This window comes from Mya arenaria, chromosome 11, assembly GCF_026914265.1.
Source record: "Mya arenaria isolate MELC-2E11 chromosome 11, ASM2691426v1".
Classification (NCBI taxonomy): domain Eukaryota; kingdom Metazoa; phylum Mollusca; class Bivalvia; order Myida; family Myidae; genus Mya; species Mya arenaria.
In genome coordinates, this window is record NC_069132.1 from 58713706 (window position 1) to 58725881 (window position 12176).

The 12176-nt window shown below is 39.6% G+C and overlaps 1 protein-coding gene across 5 annotated transcripts in view; it reads left to right on the top strand.

Moving 5' to 3' along the window:
* LOC128207950 (calcineurin B homologous protein 1-like) overlaps positions 1 to 12176 on the top strand; it is a 42407-nt gene that overhangs the window by 6832 nt on the left and 23399 nt on the right. For all 5 annotated transcript variants that reach the window (XR_008256781.1, XR_008256783.1, XR_008256782.1 and 2 more), the window contains exon 4: positions 7740 to 7852. Coding sequence is in view for 2 of the 5 variants with exons in the window: in XM_052911174.1 (XP_052767134.1) it covers positions 7740 to 7852 (113 nt within the window). In the remaining 3 variants the exon portion in view is untranslated. The remainder of the gene's footprint in view (positions 1 to 7739; positions 7853 to 12176) is intronic.

The window sequence follows — 12176 nt, forward strand, 5'->3', positions numbered from 1 at the left end:
CAATATTTCAATAATTCAATAGATGTATAAAAAAGTCAAAGCAAAGTATTCTTCAAATGATTTGTGTTTAAATTACATCATATAAATAAAAAAAGTACAGCTGAGACAGACTCTATAATCTTGATAGAAATATTTTACCGCAGATCGCAAGAATATTCATAAAACTTCCAGTGCATTATAGATTTGACAGATTTCAACGTCGACATTAAAAACGTTGTTGACTTTAACAAAGTTCTGAACGTTTTGGCCGAATGTACATGTATCTAAAGAAGTTCTAGCATTGAAGAATCAAAAGCGATTTTTGTACATGTATGATCAAATCTTAGTTAGTTCAGTCAAGCGTGTTTAATTTAACTTCATGTACAAGCCAACCACGCGTTTTTTGCACATTTTGCTCATCGCCGCGATTTATCCTTACTGCGGCTGTTATCTTTTGAATCTAATTTTCACTATACGCCGTGATAAAAGCAAAATGCCCACAGCGTTCATTTCTATAACTTTCCCCATGTTCCACTGCGTGGTGTCAACGCGAACGAGGCGTTGCGAAGTGTTAAATAACAGTAATTAAGGTAGCTGTCAATTTTTTTAAGGCTTATTCTTTGTTCCCGTCTTATAAATATAATTCTAGTCAGTTTTAGTAAACAAACTTGAACCGTAATCTACAAACCTTGGTTCATTATCAAAAAATAGTTTGATCCCTGAAAATAATGCTTTGCAACAGTAACTATAAATGTATTCAGATGCCATTTTCACCTTATTCGCAAAAATCTAAATTTCAAATTCCCTCTTGTTAAACTTGTGAGATTGTGAAAAAATAACAATGATTACTTTTTAAATGAAAAATGAGTTCAATTTTGTTTAAGTAATTTTGACGCTTACAAGAATGTACAATAATCTTGTACAAACTCTTCCTAAAGGCGTGAAAGCCTTTTCGCAGGAATAGTTTGGGTTCAATTAACTTTTACTAACACTCAAAATATTCCAGTGATATAATTATCAAGTTTGGGCGATGAGTTCGCTTACCCTCGCAATCGAGTGAAATCCGTTCTGCGAGCATTGGTTCAATTTACCTGTACCAAGTTCTATTTGTACCAACGGAACCTGTAAAGATACCTGCATATTGCGCTACGCCACATCGCAGTGATATGCCAAGTTGATATTTCTGGAAGTCATATACGGTAGCAGAAGACGCACACCACCGGTTAGCTAGCGGAATATATTGCTGCGCTTTTCCGCGATGACACAATCTCGCCCGCGGTGGCAACACGTTGTTGGTAGTGTGCGTGGTACCTACACAAAGTCAGAATGATGGAGTCCCATGTTACAAAATTTGATAAGTCATAACAGCGTTTGAGTCAGGTTTGGGTCATAATAGCGTTTGAGTCAGGTTTGGGTCATAACAGCGTTTGAGTCAGGTTTGGGTCATAATAGCGTTTGAGTCAGGTTTGGGTCATAACAGCGTTTGAGTCAGGTTTGGGTCATAATAGCGTTTGAGTCAGGTTTGGGTCATAAAAGCGTTTGAGTCAGGTTTGGGTCATAATAGCGTTTGAGTCAGGTTTGGGTCATAACAGCGTTTGAGTCAGGTTTGGGTCATAATAGCGTTTGAGTCAGGTTTGGGTCATAACAGCGTTTGAGTCAGGTTTGGGTCATAATAGCGTTTGAGTCAGGTTTGGGTCATAATAGCGTTTGAGTCAGGTTTGGGTCATAATAGCGTTTGAGTCAGGTTTGGTGTCATAATAGCGTTTGAGTCAGGTTTGGGTCATAATAGCGTTTGAGTCAGGTTTGGGTCATAATAGCGTTTGAGTCAGGTTTGGGTCATAATAGCGTTTGAGTCAGGTTTGGGTCATAATAGCGTTTGAGTCAGGTTTGGGTCATAATAGCGTTTGAGTCAGGTTTGGGTCATAACAGCGTTTGAGTTAGGTTTGGGTCATAACAGCGTTTGAGTCAGGTTTGGGTCATAATAGCGTTTGAGTCAGGTTTGTGTCATAACAGCGTTTGAGTCAGGTTTGGGTCATAACAGCGTTTGAGTCAGGTTTGGGTCATAAAAGCGTTTGAGTCAGGTTTGGGTCATAATAGCGTTTGAGTCAGGTTTGGGTCATAACAGCGTTTGAGTCAGGTTTGGGTCATAATAGCGTTTGAGTCAGGTTTGGGTCATAATAGCGTTTGAGTCAGGTTTGGGTCATAATAGCGTTTGAGTCAGGTTTGGGTCATAATAGCGTTTGAGTCAGGTTTGGGTCATAATAGCGTTTGAGTCAGGTTTGGGTCATAATAGCGTTTGAGTCAGGTTTGGGTCATAACAGCGTTTGAGTCAGGTTTGGGTCATAATAGCGTTTGAGTCAGGTTTGGTGTCATAATAGCGTTTGAGTCAGGTTTGGGTCATAACAGCGTTTGAGTCAGGTTTTGGTCATAATAGCGTTTGAGTCAGGTCTGGGTCATAATAGCGTTTGAGTCAGGTCTGGGTCATAATAGCGTTTGAGTCAGGTTTGGGTCATAACAGCGTTTGAGTCAGGTTTGGGTCATAATAGCGTTTGAGTCAGGTCTGGGTCATAACAGCGTTTGAGTCAGGTTTGGGTCAAAACAGCGTTTGAGTCAGGTTTGGGTCATAACAGCGTTTGAGTCAGGTTTGGGTCATAATAGCGTTTGAGTCAGGTTTGGGTCATAATAGCGCTTGAGTCAGGTTTGGGTCATAATAGCGTTTGAGTCAGGTTTGGGTCATAATAGCGTTTGAGTCAGGTTTGGGTCATAACAGCGTTTGAGTCAGGTTTGGGTCATAATAGCGTTTGAGTCAGGTTTGGGTCATAATAGCGTTTGAGTCAGGTTTGGGTCATAATAGCGTTTGAGTCAGGTTTGGGTCATAATAGCGTTTGAGTCAGGTCTGGGTCATAACAGCGTTTGAGTCAGGTCTGGGTCATAATAGCGTTTGAGTCAGGTTTGGGTCATAATAGCGTTTGAGTCAGGTCTGGGTCATAATAGCGTTTGAGTCAGGTCTGGGTCATAACAGCGTTTGAGTCAGGTCTGGGTCATAATAGCGTTTGAGTCAGGTTTGGGTCATAATAGCGTTTGAGTCAGGTTTGGGTCATAATAGCGTTTGAGTCAGGTCTGGGTCATAATAGCGTTTGAGTCAGGTCTGGGTCATAATAGCGTTTGAGTCAGGTTTGGGTCATAATAGCGTTTGAGTCAGGTTTGGGTCATAATAGCGTTTGAGTCAGGTTTGGTGTCATAACAGCGTTTGAGTCAGGTTTGGGTCAAAACAGCGTTTGAGTCAAGTTTGGGTCATAACAGCGTTTGAGTCAGGTTTGGGTCATAATAGCGTTTGAGTCAGGTTTGGGTCATAATAGCGTTTGAGTCAGGTTTGGGTCATAACAGCGTTTGAGTCAGGTTTGGGTCATAATAGCGTTTGAGTCAGCGTTTGAGTCAGGTCTGGGTCATAACAGCGTTTGAGTCAGGTTTGGGTCATAACAGCGTTTGAGTCAGGTTTGGGTCATAATAGCGTTTGAGTCAGGTTTGGGTCATAATAGCGTTTGAGTCAGGTTTGGGTCATAATAGCGTTTGAGTCAGGTTTGGGTCATAATAGCTTTTGAGTCAGGTTTGGGTCATAATAGAGTTTGAGTCAGGTTTTGGTCATAATAGCTTTTGAGTCAGGTTTGGGTCATAATAGCGTTTTAGTCAGGTTTGGGTCATAACAGCGTTTGAGTCAGGTTTGGGTCATAACAGCGTTTTAATCAGGTTTGGGTCATTATAGCGTTTTAGTCAGGTTTGGGTCATAACAGCGTTTGAGTCAGGTTTGGGTCATAACAGCGTTTGAGTCAGGTTTGGGTCATAACAGCGTTTGAGTCAGGTTTGGGTCATAACAGCGTTTGAGTCAGGTTTGGGTCATAATAGCGTTTGAGTCAGGTTTGGGTCATAACAGCGTTTGAGTCAGGTTTGGGTCATAACAGCGTTTGAGTCAGGTTTGGGTCATAACAGCGTTTGAGTCAGGTTTGGGTCATAACAGCGTTTGAGTCAGGTTTGGGTCATAATAGCGCTTGAGTCAGGTTTGGGTCATAATAGCGTTTGAGTCAGGTTTGGAAAAGACAGGGCGCTGAAGAAGAGGATCAGGGTGCAATGTAGCTGTGAAATACTTAAACATTATAATTCACCAAAAAAGTTAGAAATTGTGTTTAATTGAAGCAATTCTAGGTTTAAACCACAAAATATGTAAAGTTTGTATGCATTTATAATCTTATTATAGGTTCTTATTAAATATGAATTTAATAAATTAAATTAAATATTTATTCTTAAGCATTTAATTCTATGAAGGCAGAAGGGGGCCATGCCAGTCTCCGTTATGGCAGAAGGGTGCTTCCAAAAAAGGACAGCACCTTCCTTACTCTTCAGCTAAAACCTTAGTAATAAAGATGTTACATAATATGTTTTAACTCCCTAAGATTATTCTCTGCAGGTGGGTAACCAAATTTTGACGCAATGTCTGTTAACTTGTAAAATTTCAATTCCTAACAATTAAGTGTGAACATAATTTGGTAATATTGAAATAATTTTATGTAGTAAAATCGCCATAAGGTAAAATTGATTTATCTTGATTTGTCACCAGTCATTTGAGGACTAAAAGGTTAACATTCTTACGTAAATTGTCATTATGCTTTAGGGTGTGTGAACAGGATATATTTTGCCTTTGATTAAGGTAATAAGGAAACAATTAGCTCGATATTAACACTGATGATGAGGAAAGTTTCAAGTTTCAAGTAATGAACAGACACTTTCAAATGATTAATAACGTTATTGGTCCTGTACCCAAGGCTAATCATATGACCTGGGTCAACCATACCAAACGTTAAGGTGAATGTTCTCATTTCAACGTCAAACAACGGCTTCCTCAGGATATCCGCTAAATTCTTGCTGTGTTGACATATTTATTCTTTAATGTTGTCTTATTTTTTCAACAGTGTATCTAAACTGCTCCTTGATTTTTGACACTTGTTTTTGGTGATAGTACTAAAAAATTACCTACAGTTGAATGCCCTTAATCTGAAATCGTAAGGACCCAATAAATTACTTCGGAATAGCGATGTTTCGGATTAACAATTTTCTGCAAATGAGTGTTTGCGAATTATAGATGACGTGAAGATTTCAATGTCGGTTACACGTTAGCAATACGATACACTCAGTTTGAGTTTTCTTTCCTATACAAAAATATTTGTTGATTTAGTGTTTAATAATTGACAATTAATTCGTTATTATGCTTCTTTATTAAAACAACATAAAACATTTAAAACAAAATGACAGCACATTTATGCAATGCGACGATTGAATCAGATGAGGTAGACATTTTCGAATAAAATTGTGTTAACCAGCAATTATATACGCACTACATCAACTAAATGAATCGCTCATTTTGTAACATACACGTGCTCAATGTCATTCTTTAACAAGCGCTCATTGTGCTCCACTGTCACCTCAAGCCGATGCCTGAGTGCATTCACAGAATGGTGTGAAAAACTATGACACGATCGAGTTCGAAATAAGAATTTATAAATAGGTGTGAAAAACCAAATCGGGACCGTAATTTTTCTTTGAAATAGCGATTATTTTGGAATAACGATTTTGGATTTAAGACCAAAAATTTAGTTTAACAAAGAAGGAGTAAAATGGAGACCGAAAAATAATTTTGAAAATAGCAATAATTTTGGATAAACGGTGTTTGAAATAGCGGTGTTCAACTGTATTTTAAAAACTGTATCCGACTCTTACTTTTTATACGTCTGTTCATAGAACTGAAAGTATACTATTTTTATCTGTGGCATACTGGCGGCTGGGCAGTGTCAAGTATTATGTCCAATCAATAACTTTAAAAGCATTTTTCCAATCATCACCAAATTTGATGAGAATGGGTATGTGCATGATATCTCAGACAAAATCGATAACCTGCCATATCGATCAAGAGTTATTGCCCATTAACTTTGGAAATGATCTTAAATCAATGAAATGTCTGATAACTTTAAAAGCCTTTGTCCAATCTTCAACAATTTTTTTTCAGAATGTGTATGGGCAAACTTTCTTGGTTCATTTACGAGCTTTTTCCTTCAAGTCACTCATGAGTTGTTGCCCTTTAATTATATAAATCACCTTGTCAAATCAATACCTTTGAAAGCCAAGGCTAGTTCAATGACCAGCCATATAGCTTGAGAGTAATAACCTATTTGTAGGAATTACATAAAATTGATCTTGTCTGATTAAAACTTAAAGCTGCACTCTCATAGATTTACCGTTTTTCCACTTTTTTTATTTTTTGTCTTAGAATGAGAAAAAAATTGCGTAAATATCTGCAAAGTAGTGGTAAAGGATTGCTGCCAAAAATTCAGATCACAGACTTTCATATTTCTGTTAGAAAATTAATGTTTTATGGCTAAAACTGAACAGCGGTTTAAGAAAAAATACAAAAAACATCAATTATTGAACTTTAATATAAAAATCTGCAATCTAATGTTTTGTCAGCAGTCTTAAATGACTTGTTTACATGCATTTTCGCATAAATTGGCTCGTTCCAGGACAAAAAAAGTTGTCAAAACGTTCAATCTGTGAGAGTGCAGCTTTAAGATGCCTGTGTCAAATCATCAATAAACCCAAGGCTACAGATATGACCCGGCTCATACTGGGATTGTTAAATCATCAATCTAACCACGTTAGTGTGAATGTTCGCTTATCAATGTCAGAAGAGCCATAAAATTGTATACTAAAAATGAAATGACAATTTTGGGGCCTTAATGTCTGCCCCGTCCCAAGCTAAAACATATACTTTTTTTCCCACGTGTGAAATGTGGTGTATTTAGGAAGAAAATAACTCATTTTATTAACTTTTCAGTTTTTTTATAGGCTTTCTTTTTCATTTTTAGGTAAATTTGAAGTTCCCACTATCAGTCCAATTGACCGATTTTTCATAAACATAAAAGGCATGGGTCTGATTCACAAAATGTTGAAAGAAAAACAAAAAACATATTGGAATTAAACATACTCCTAGGTACCTTGCATCTCAAATTCATTTAAACTCTGTTTATCAGAACACTGTTTAAACAAATTATTGCTATTTCAAATTTATTTTTTGTTTTCTTATTTTTTGGTCCTGAATTATTTCATCTTTTCATCAATAATTAGAAATGGCTATTTCGGAATTATCACTATTTCAAAGTTAAAATTATGGTCCCAAATCAGTATTTTTGCACTTATTTATCAACCATTGTTTCAAACTCGGTCATCTCATAGTTTTCACGTCATACATACGGCGATAGTTAGGTTTGATGTGAAAATGATGCACATTTAGCGCTTGTTAAAGAATGACTTTCAGGACGCGTATGTAACAAACATCATTGTCAGATAATATGAGATTTATTTTGGGTAGTGTAGATTGTATAATGGCTGATTTACACGCTGTGAACATCATTTGAACTGTCAAACTAAACTGCTGCCGAACAATCTGTAGATTGGCCCTGTAACCAACGTGGGAGGATAACTGAATTAGAAGTGAAAGGGAAGGGTGTTTTAAGTGGTGTCAACGCTGTCATTTTCTAATAAATTTCTTATAATTTTAATTCGAAATATCTTTTATCCAGAGTTTTTTTCTTGGTCCAGACGACTTTGGATTAACGATATTTAAATGTATTATACCGCGCAAATGATATTTTATGATGCCAAAAGAATTTAAATTATCAAAATTAAGAAAATTTAAGTGTGTATTTTTATTCCAGCAATGAAGAGACCGTCAACTTCAAGCAGTTTATGAGCGTACTGGCCAGATTCAGACCCACTAAGTCTAATGAAAGCAAGAATAAACTCAACACAAGGGAAGAAAAACTCAAATGTAAGTTTTCATTGTCCTCGTTTGTACAGTCAGTTTCATAATGTAGATGAGTGAATCGAGGGTATAGCACAAGACTTGTGTGTGCGGTCAGTTATGTAGATGAGTGAATCAAGGGCTTAGCACAAGACTTGTGTGTGCGGTCAGTTATGTAGATGAGTGAATAGAGGGCTTAGGACAAGACATGTGTGTGCAGTCAGTTATGTAGATGAGTGAATCGAGGGCATAGCACAAGACTTGTGTGTGCGGTCAGTTATGTAGATGAGTGAATCGAGGGCTTAGCACAAGACTTGTGTGTGCGGTCAGTTATGTAGATGAGTGAATCGAGGGCTTAGCACAAGACATGTGTGTGCGGTCAGTTATGTAGATGAGTGAATCGAGGGCTTAGCACAAGACTTGTGTGTGCTGTCAGTTATGTAGATGAGTGAATAGAGGGCTTAGCACAAGACTTGTGTGTGCAGTCAGTTATGTAGATGAGTGAATAGAGGGCTTAGCACAAAACATGTGTGTGCAGTCAGTTATGTAGATGAGTGAATAGAGGGCTTAGCACAAGACTTGTGTGTGCGGTCAGTTATGTAGATGAGTGAATCGAGGGCTTAGCACAAGACTTGTGTGTGCGGTCAGTTATGTAGATGAGTGAATCGAGGGCTTAGCACAAGACTTGTGTGTGCGGTCAGTTATGTAGATGAGTGAATCGATGGCTTAGCCCTAGACTTGTGTGTGCGGTCAGTTATGTAGATGAGTGAATCGATGGCTTAGCCCTAGACTTGTGTGTGCGGTCAGTTATGTAGATGAGTGAAACGAGGGCTTAGCCCTGCCTTGTGTGTGCTGTCAGTTATGTAGATGAGTGAATCGATGGCTTAGCCCTAGACTTGTGTGTGCAGTCAGTTATGTAGATGAGTGAATCGAGGGCTTAGCCCTAGACTTGTGTGTGCGGTCAGTTATGTAGATGAGTGAATCGAGGGCTTAGCCCTAGACTTGTGTGTGCGGTCAGTTATGTAGATGAGTGAATCGAGGGCTTAGCCCTAGACTTGTGTGTGCGGTCAGTTATGTAGATGAGTGAATCGAGGGCTTAGCCCTAGACTTGTGTGTGCGGTCAGTTATGTAGATGAGTGAATGGAGGGCTTAGCCCTAGACTTGTGTGTGCGGTCAGTAATGTAGATGAGTGAATGGAGGGCTTAGCCCTAGACTTGTGTGTGCGGTCAGTAATGTAGATGAGTGAATCGAGGGCTTAGCCCTAGACTTGTGTGTGCAGTCAGTTATGTAGATGAGTGAATTGAGGGCTTAGCACAAGACATGTGTGTGCAGTATGTTTTGTAGATGAGTGAATGAAGGGCTTAGCACAAGACTTGTGTGTGCAGTCAGTCATGTAGATGAGTGAATCTAGGGCTGAGCACAAGAATCGTGTGTGCAGTCAGGATGTAGATGAGTGAATCGAGTGCTGAGCACAAGACTAGTGTGTGCAGTCAGGATGTAGATGAGTGAATCGAGTGCTGAGCACAAGACTAGTGTGTGCAGTCAGGATGTAGATGAGTGAATCGAGTGCTGAGCACAAGACTAGTGTGTGCAGTCAGGTATGTAGATGAGTAAATCGAGAGCTGAGCACAAGACTAGTGTGTGCAGTCAGGTATGTAGATGAGTGAATCGAGGGCTGAGCACAAGACTAGTGTGTGCAGTCAGGATGTAGATGAGTGAATCGAGGGCTGAGCACAAGACTAGTGTGTGCAGTCAGTTATGTAGATGAGTAAATCGAGGGCTGAGCAGAAGACTTGTGTGTGAAGTCAGGTATGTAGATGAGTGAATCGAGGGCTGAGCACAAGACTTGTCTGTGCAGTCAGTTTATTTTGTAGATGAGTGAATAGAGGGCTGACTCATTGAGTCTTGTGTGTGCAGTCAGTTATGTAGATGAGTGAATCGAGGGCTGAGCACAAGACTTGTGTGTGTGGTCAGTTATGTAGATGATTGAATTGATGGCTTAGCACAAGACTAGTGTGTGCAGTTTGTTATGTAGATGAGTGAATCGATGGCTGAGCACAAGAATTGTGTGTGCAGTCAGTTATGTAGATGAGTGAATCGAGTGCTTAGCACAAGACTAGTGTGTGCAGTCAGGTATGTAGATGAGTGAATCGAGGGCTTAGGACAAGACTAGTGTGTGCAGTCAGGTATGTAGATGAGTGAATCGAGGGCTGAGCACAAGACTAGTGTGTGCAGTCAGGATGTAGATGAGTGAATCGAGGGCTTAGGACAAGACTTGTGTGTGCAGTCAGTTATGTAGATGAGTGAATCGAGGGCTTAGGACAAGACTTGTGTGTGCAGTCAATTATGTAGATGAGTGAATCGAGGGCTTAGCACAAGACATGGTGTCCAGTCAGTTATGTAAAAGAGTGTATCGAGGGCTTAGCACAGTGCTTGTGTGTGCAGTCAGTTATGTAGATGAGTAAATCGAGGGCTTTTCACAAGATTTTTGTGCGGTCAGTTATGTAAAGATTGTTAGTGGAACTTACTTTTTTCTTAGTTGTGTTGAAAGATAATTTACAATGTTTGTACACAATGGTATAAATATAAGCAAAACAGTTCTAAATGAATAAGCAAATATGAAAAACTGAGATGAAAATTTGAGGGTATTTAAAATAATAATAATCATAAATGAGGTAATTATGTCTCCCCCTCTCTGGGGGAGACATATTGTTTTTGCCCTGTCCGTCAGTCCGGTAGTCCGGTAGTCCGGTAGTCCGTCAGTCCGTCAGTCCGTCAGTCCGTCAGTCCGTCCGTACGTCACACTTCGTTTCCGATCGATAACTGGAAAACCGCATGACCTAGGATCACCAAACTTGGTAGGGAGGTTGGTCATGAGGTGTAGAAGATCCCTATTGTTTTTGGGGTCACTAGGTCAAAGGTCAAGGTCGCGGCGACCCCCAATGTAAAAAACATTTCCGCTCAATATCTTGACAATGGTTTGACCTAGGTTCACCAAACTTGGTAGGGAGGTTGGTCATGAGGTGTTGAAGATCCCTATTGTTTTTGGGGTCACTAGGTCAAAGGTCAAGGTCGCGGCGACCCCCAATGTAAAAAACATTTCCGCTCAATATCTTGAGAATGGTTTGACCTAGGTTCACCAAACTTGGTAGGGAGGTTGGTCGTGAGGTGTAGAGGATCCCTATTGTTTTTGGGGTCACTAGGTCAAAGGTCAAGGTCGCGGCGACCCCCAATGTAAAAAACATTTCCGCTCAATATCTTGAGAATGGTTTGACCTAGGTTCACCAAACTTGGTAGGGAGGTTGGTCGTGAGGTGTAGAGGATCCCTATTGTTTTTGGGGTCACTAGGTCAAAGGTCAAGGTCGCGGCGACCCCCAATGTAAAAAACATTTCCGCTCAATATCTTGAGAATGGTTTGACCTAGGTTCACCAAACTTGGTAGGGTGGTTGGTCGTGAGGTGTAGAGGATCCCTATTGTTTTTAGGGTCACTAGGTCAAAGGTCAAGGTCGCGGCGACCCCCAATATAAAAAACATTTCTGCTCAAAATCTTGAGAACGGTTTGACCTAGGTTCACCAAACTTGGTAGGGAGGTTGGTCATGAGGTGTAGAAGATCCCTATTGTTTTTGGGGTCACTAGGTCAAAGGTCAAGGTCGCGGCGACCCCCAATGTAAAAAACATTTCCGCTCAATATCTTGAGAATGGTTTGACCTAGGTTCACCAAACTTGGTAGGGAGGTTGATCATGAGGTTTAGAAAACTACTATATTATGGGGGGGTCACAAAGTCAAAGGTCAACGTCGCTGTGACCTCTAATGTAAAAAAATATTTCCGTGCAATATCAGGAGAATGCTTTGATCTAGGTTCACCAAACTTTGAAGTGAGGTTGGTCATGATGTCTAGTTGATTTTGCAATCAGTTGGTCAAAGGTCAAGGTCACTGACCTTGAGGTGAAGAACCGGTTTCTGCTCAATAACTCAAGAACGTTTACACCCAGGAACTTCATACTTGGTATGCCAGTTAGTCATGACTAGTTGATGGCCCCTATTGATTTTGGGATCCATCATTGATTATTTCTCACCTACGACCACACAATGGGGGAGACATGCGCTTTTTCGAAAAAGCAATCTCTAGTTTCAACTTGAAATTATTCACACCAGTTTTATGAATATCGTCCCATAGCATATCACATTAAAATATATTGGATTTTGCATTAAAGTCCTTATTTGGCGTGTGTATCGGTGAGTCAGATTTAAGGCAATTAAATTTAGAATTGTGGAGTATAAGCAATATTCTAATCATGGATTACTTCCCTTTGCAATACTAAACCTTTTCAATTTTAAGCAGAGGTGA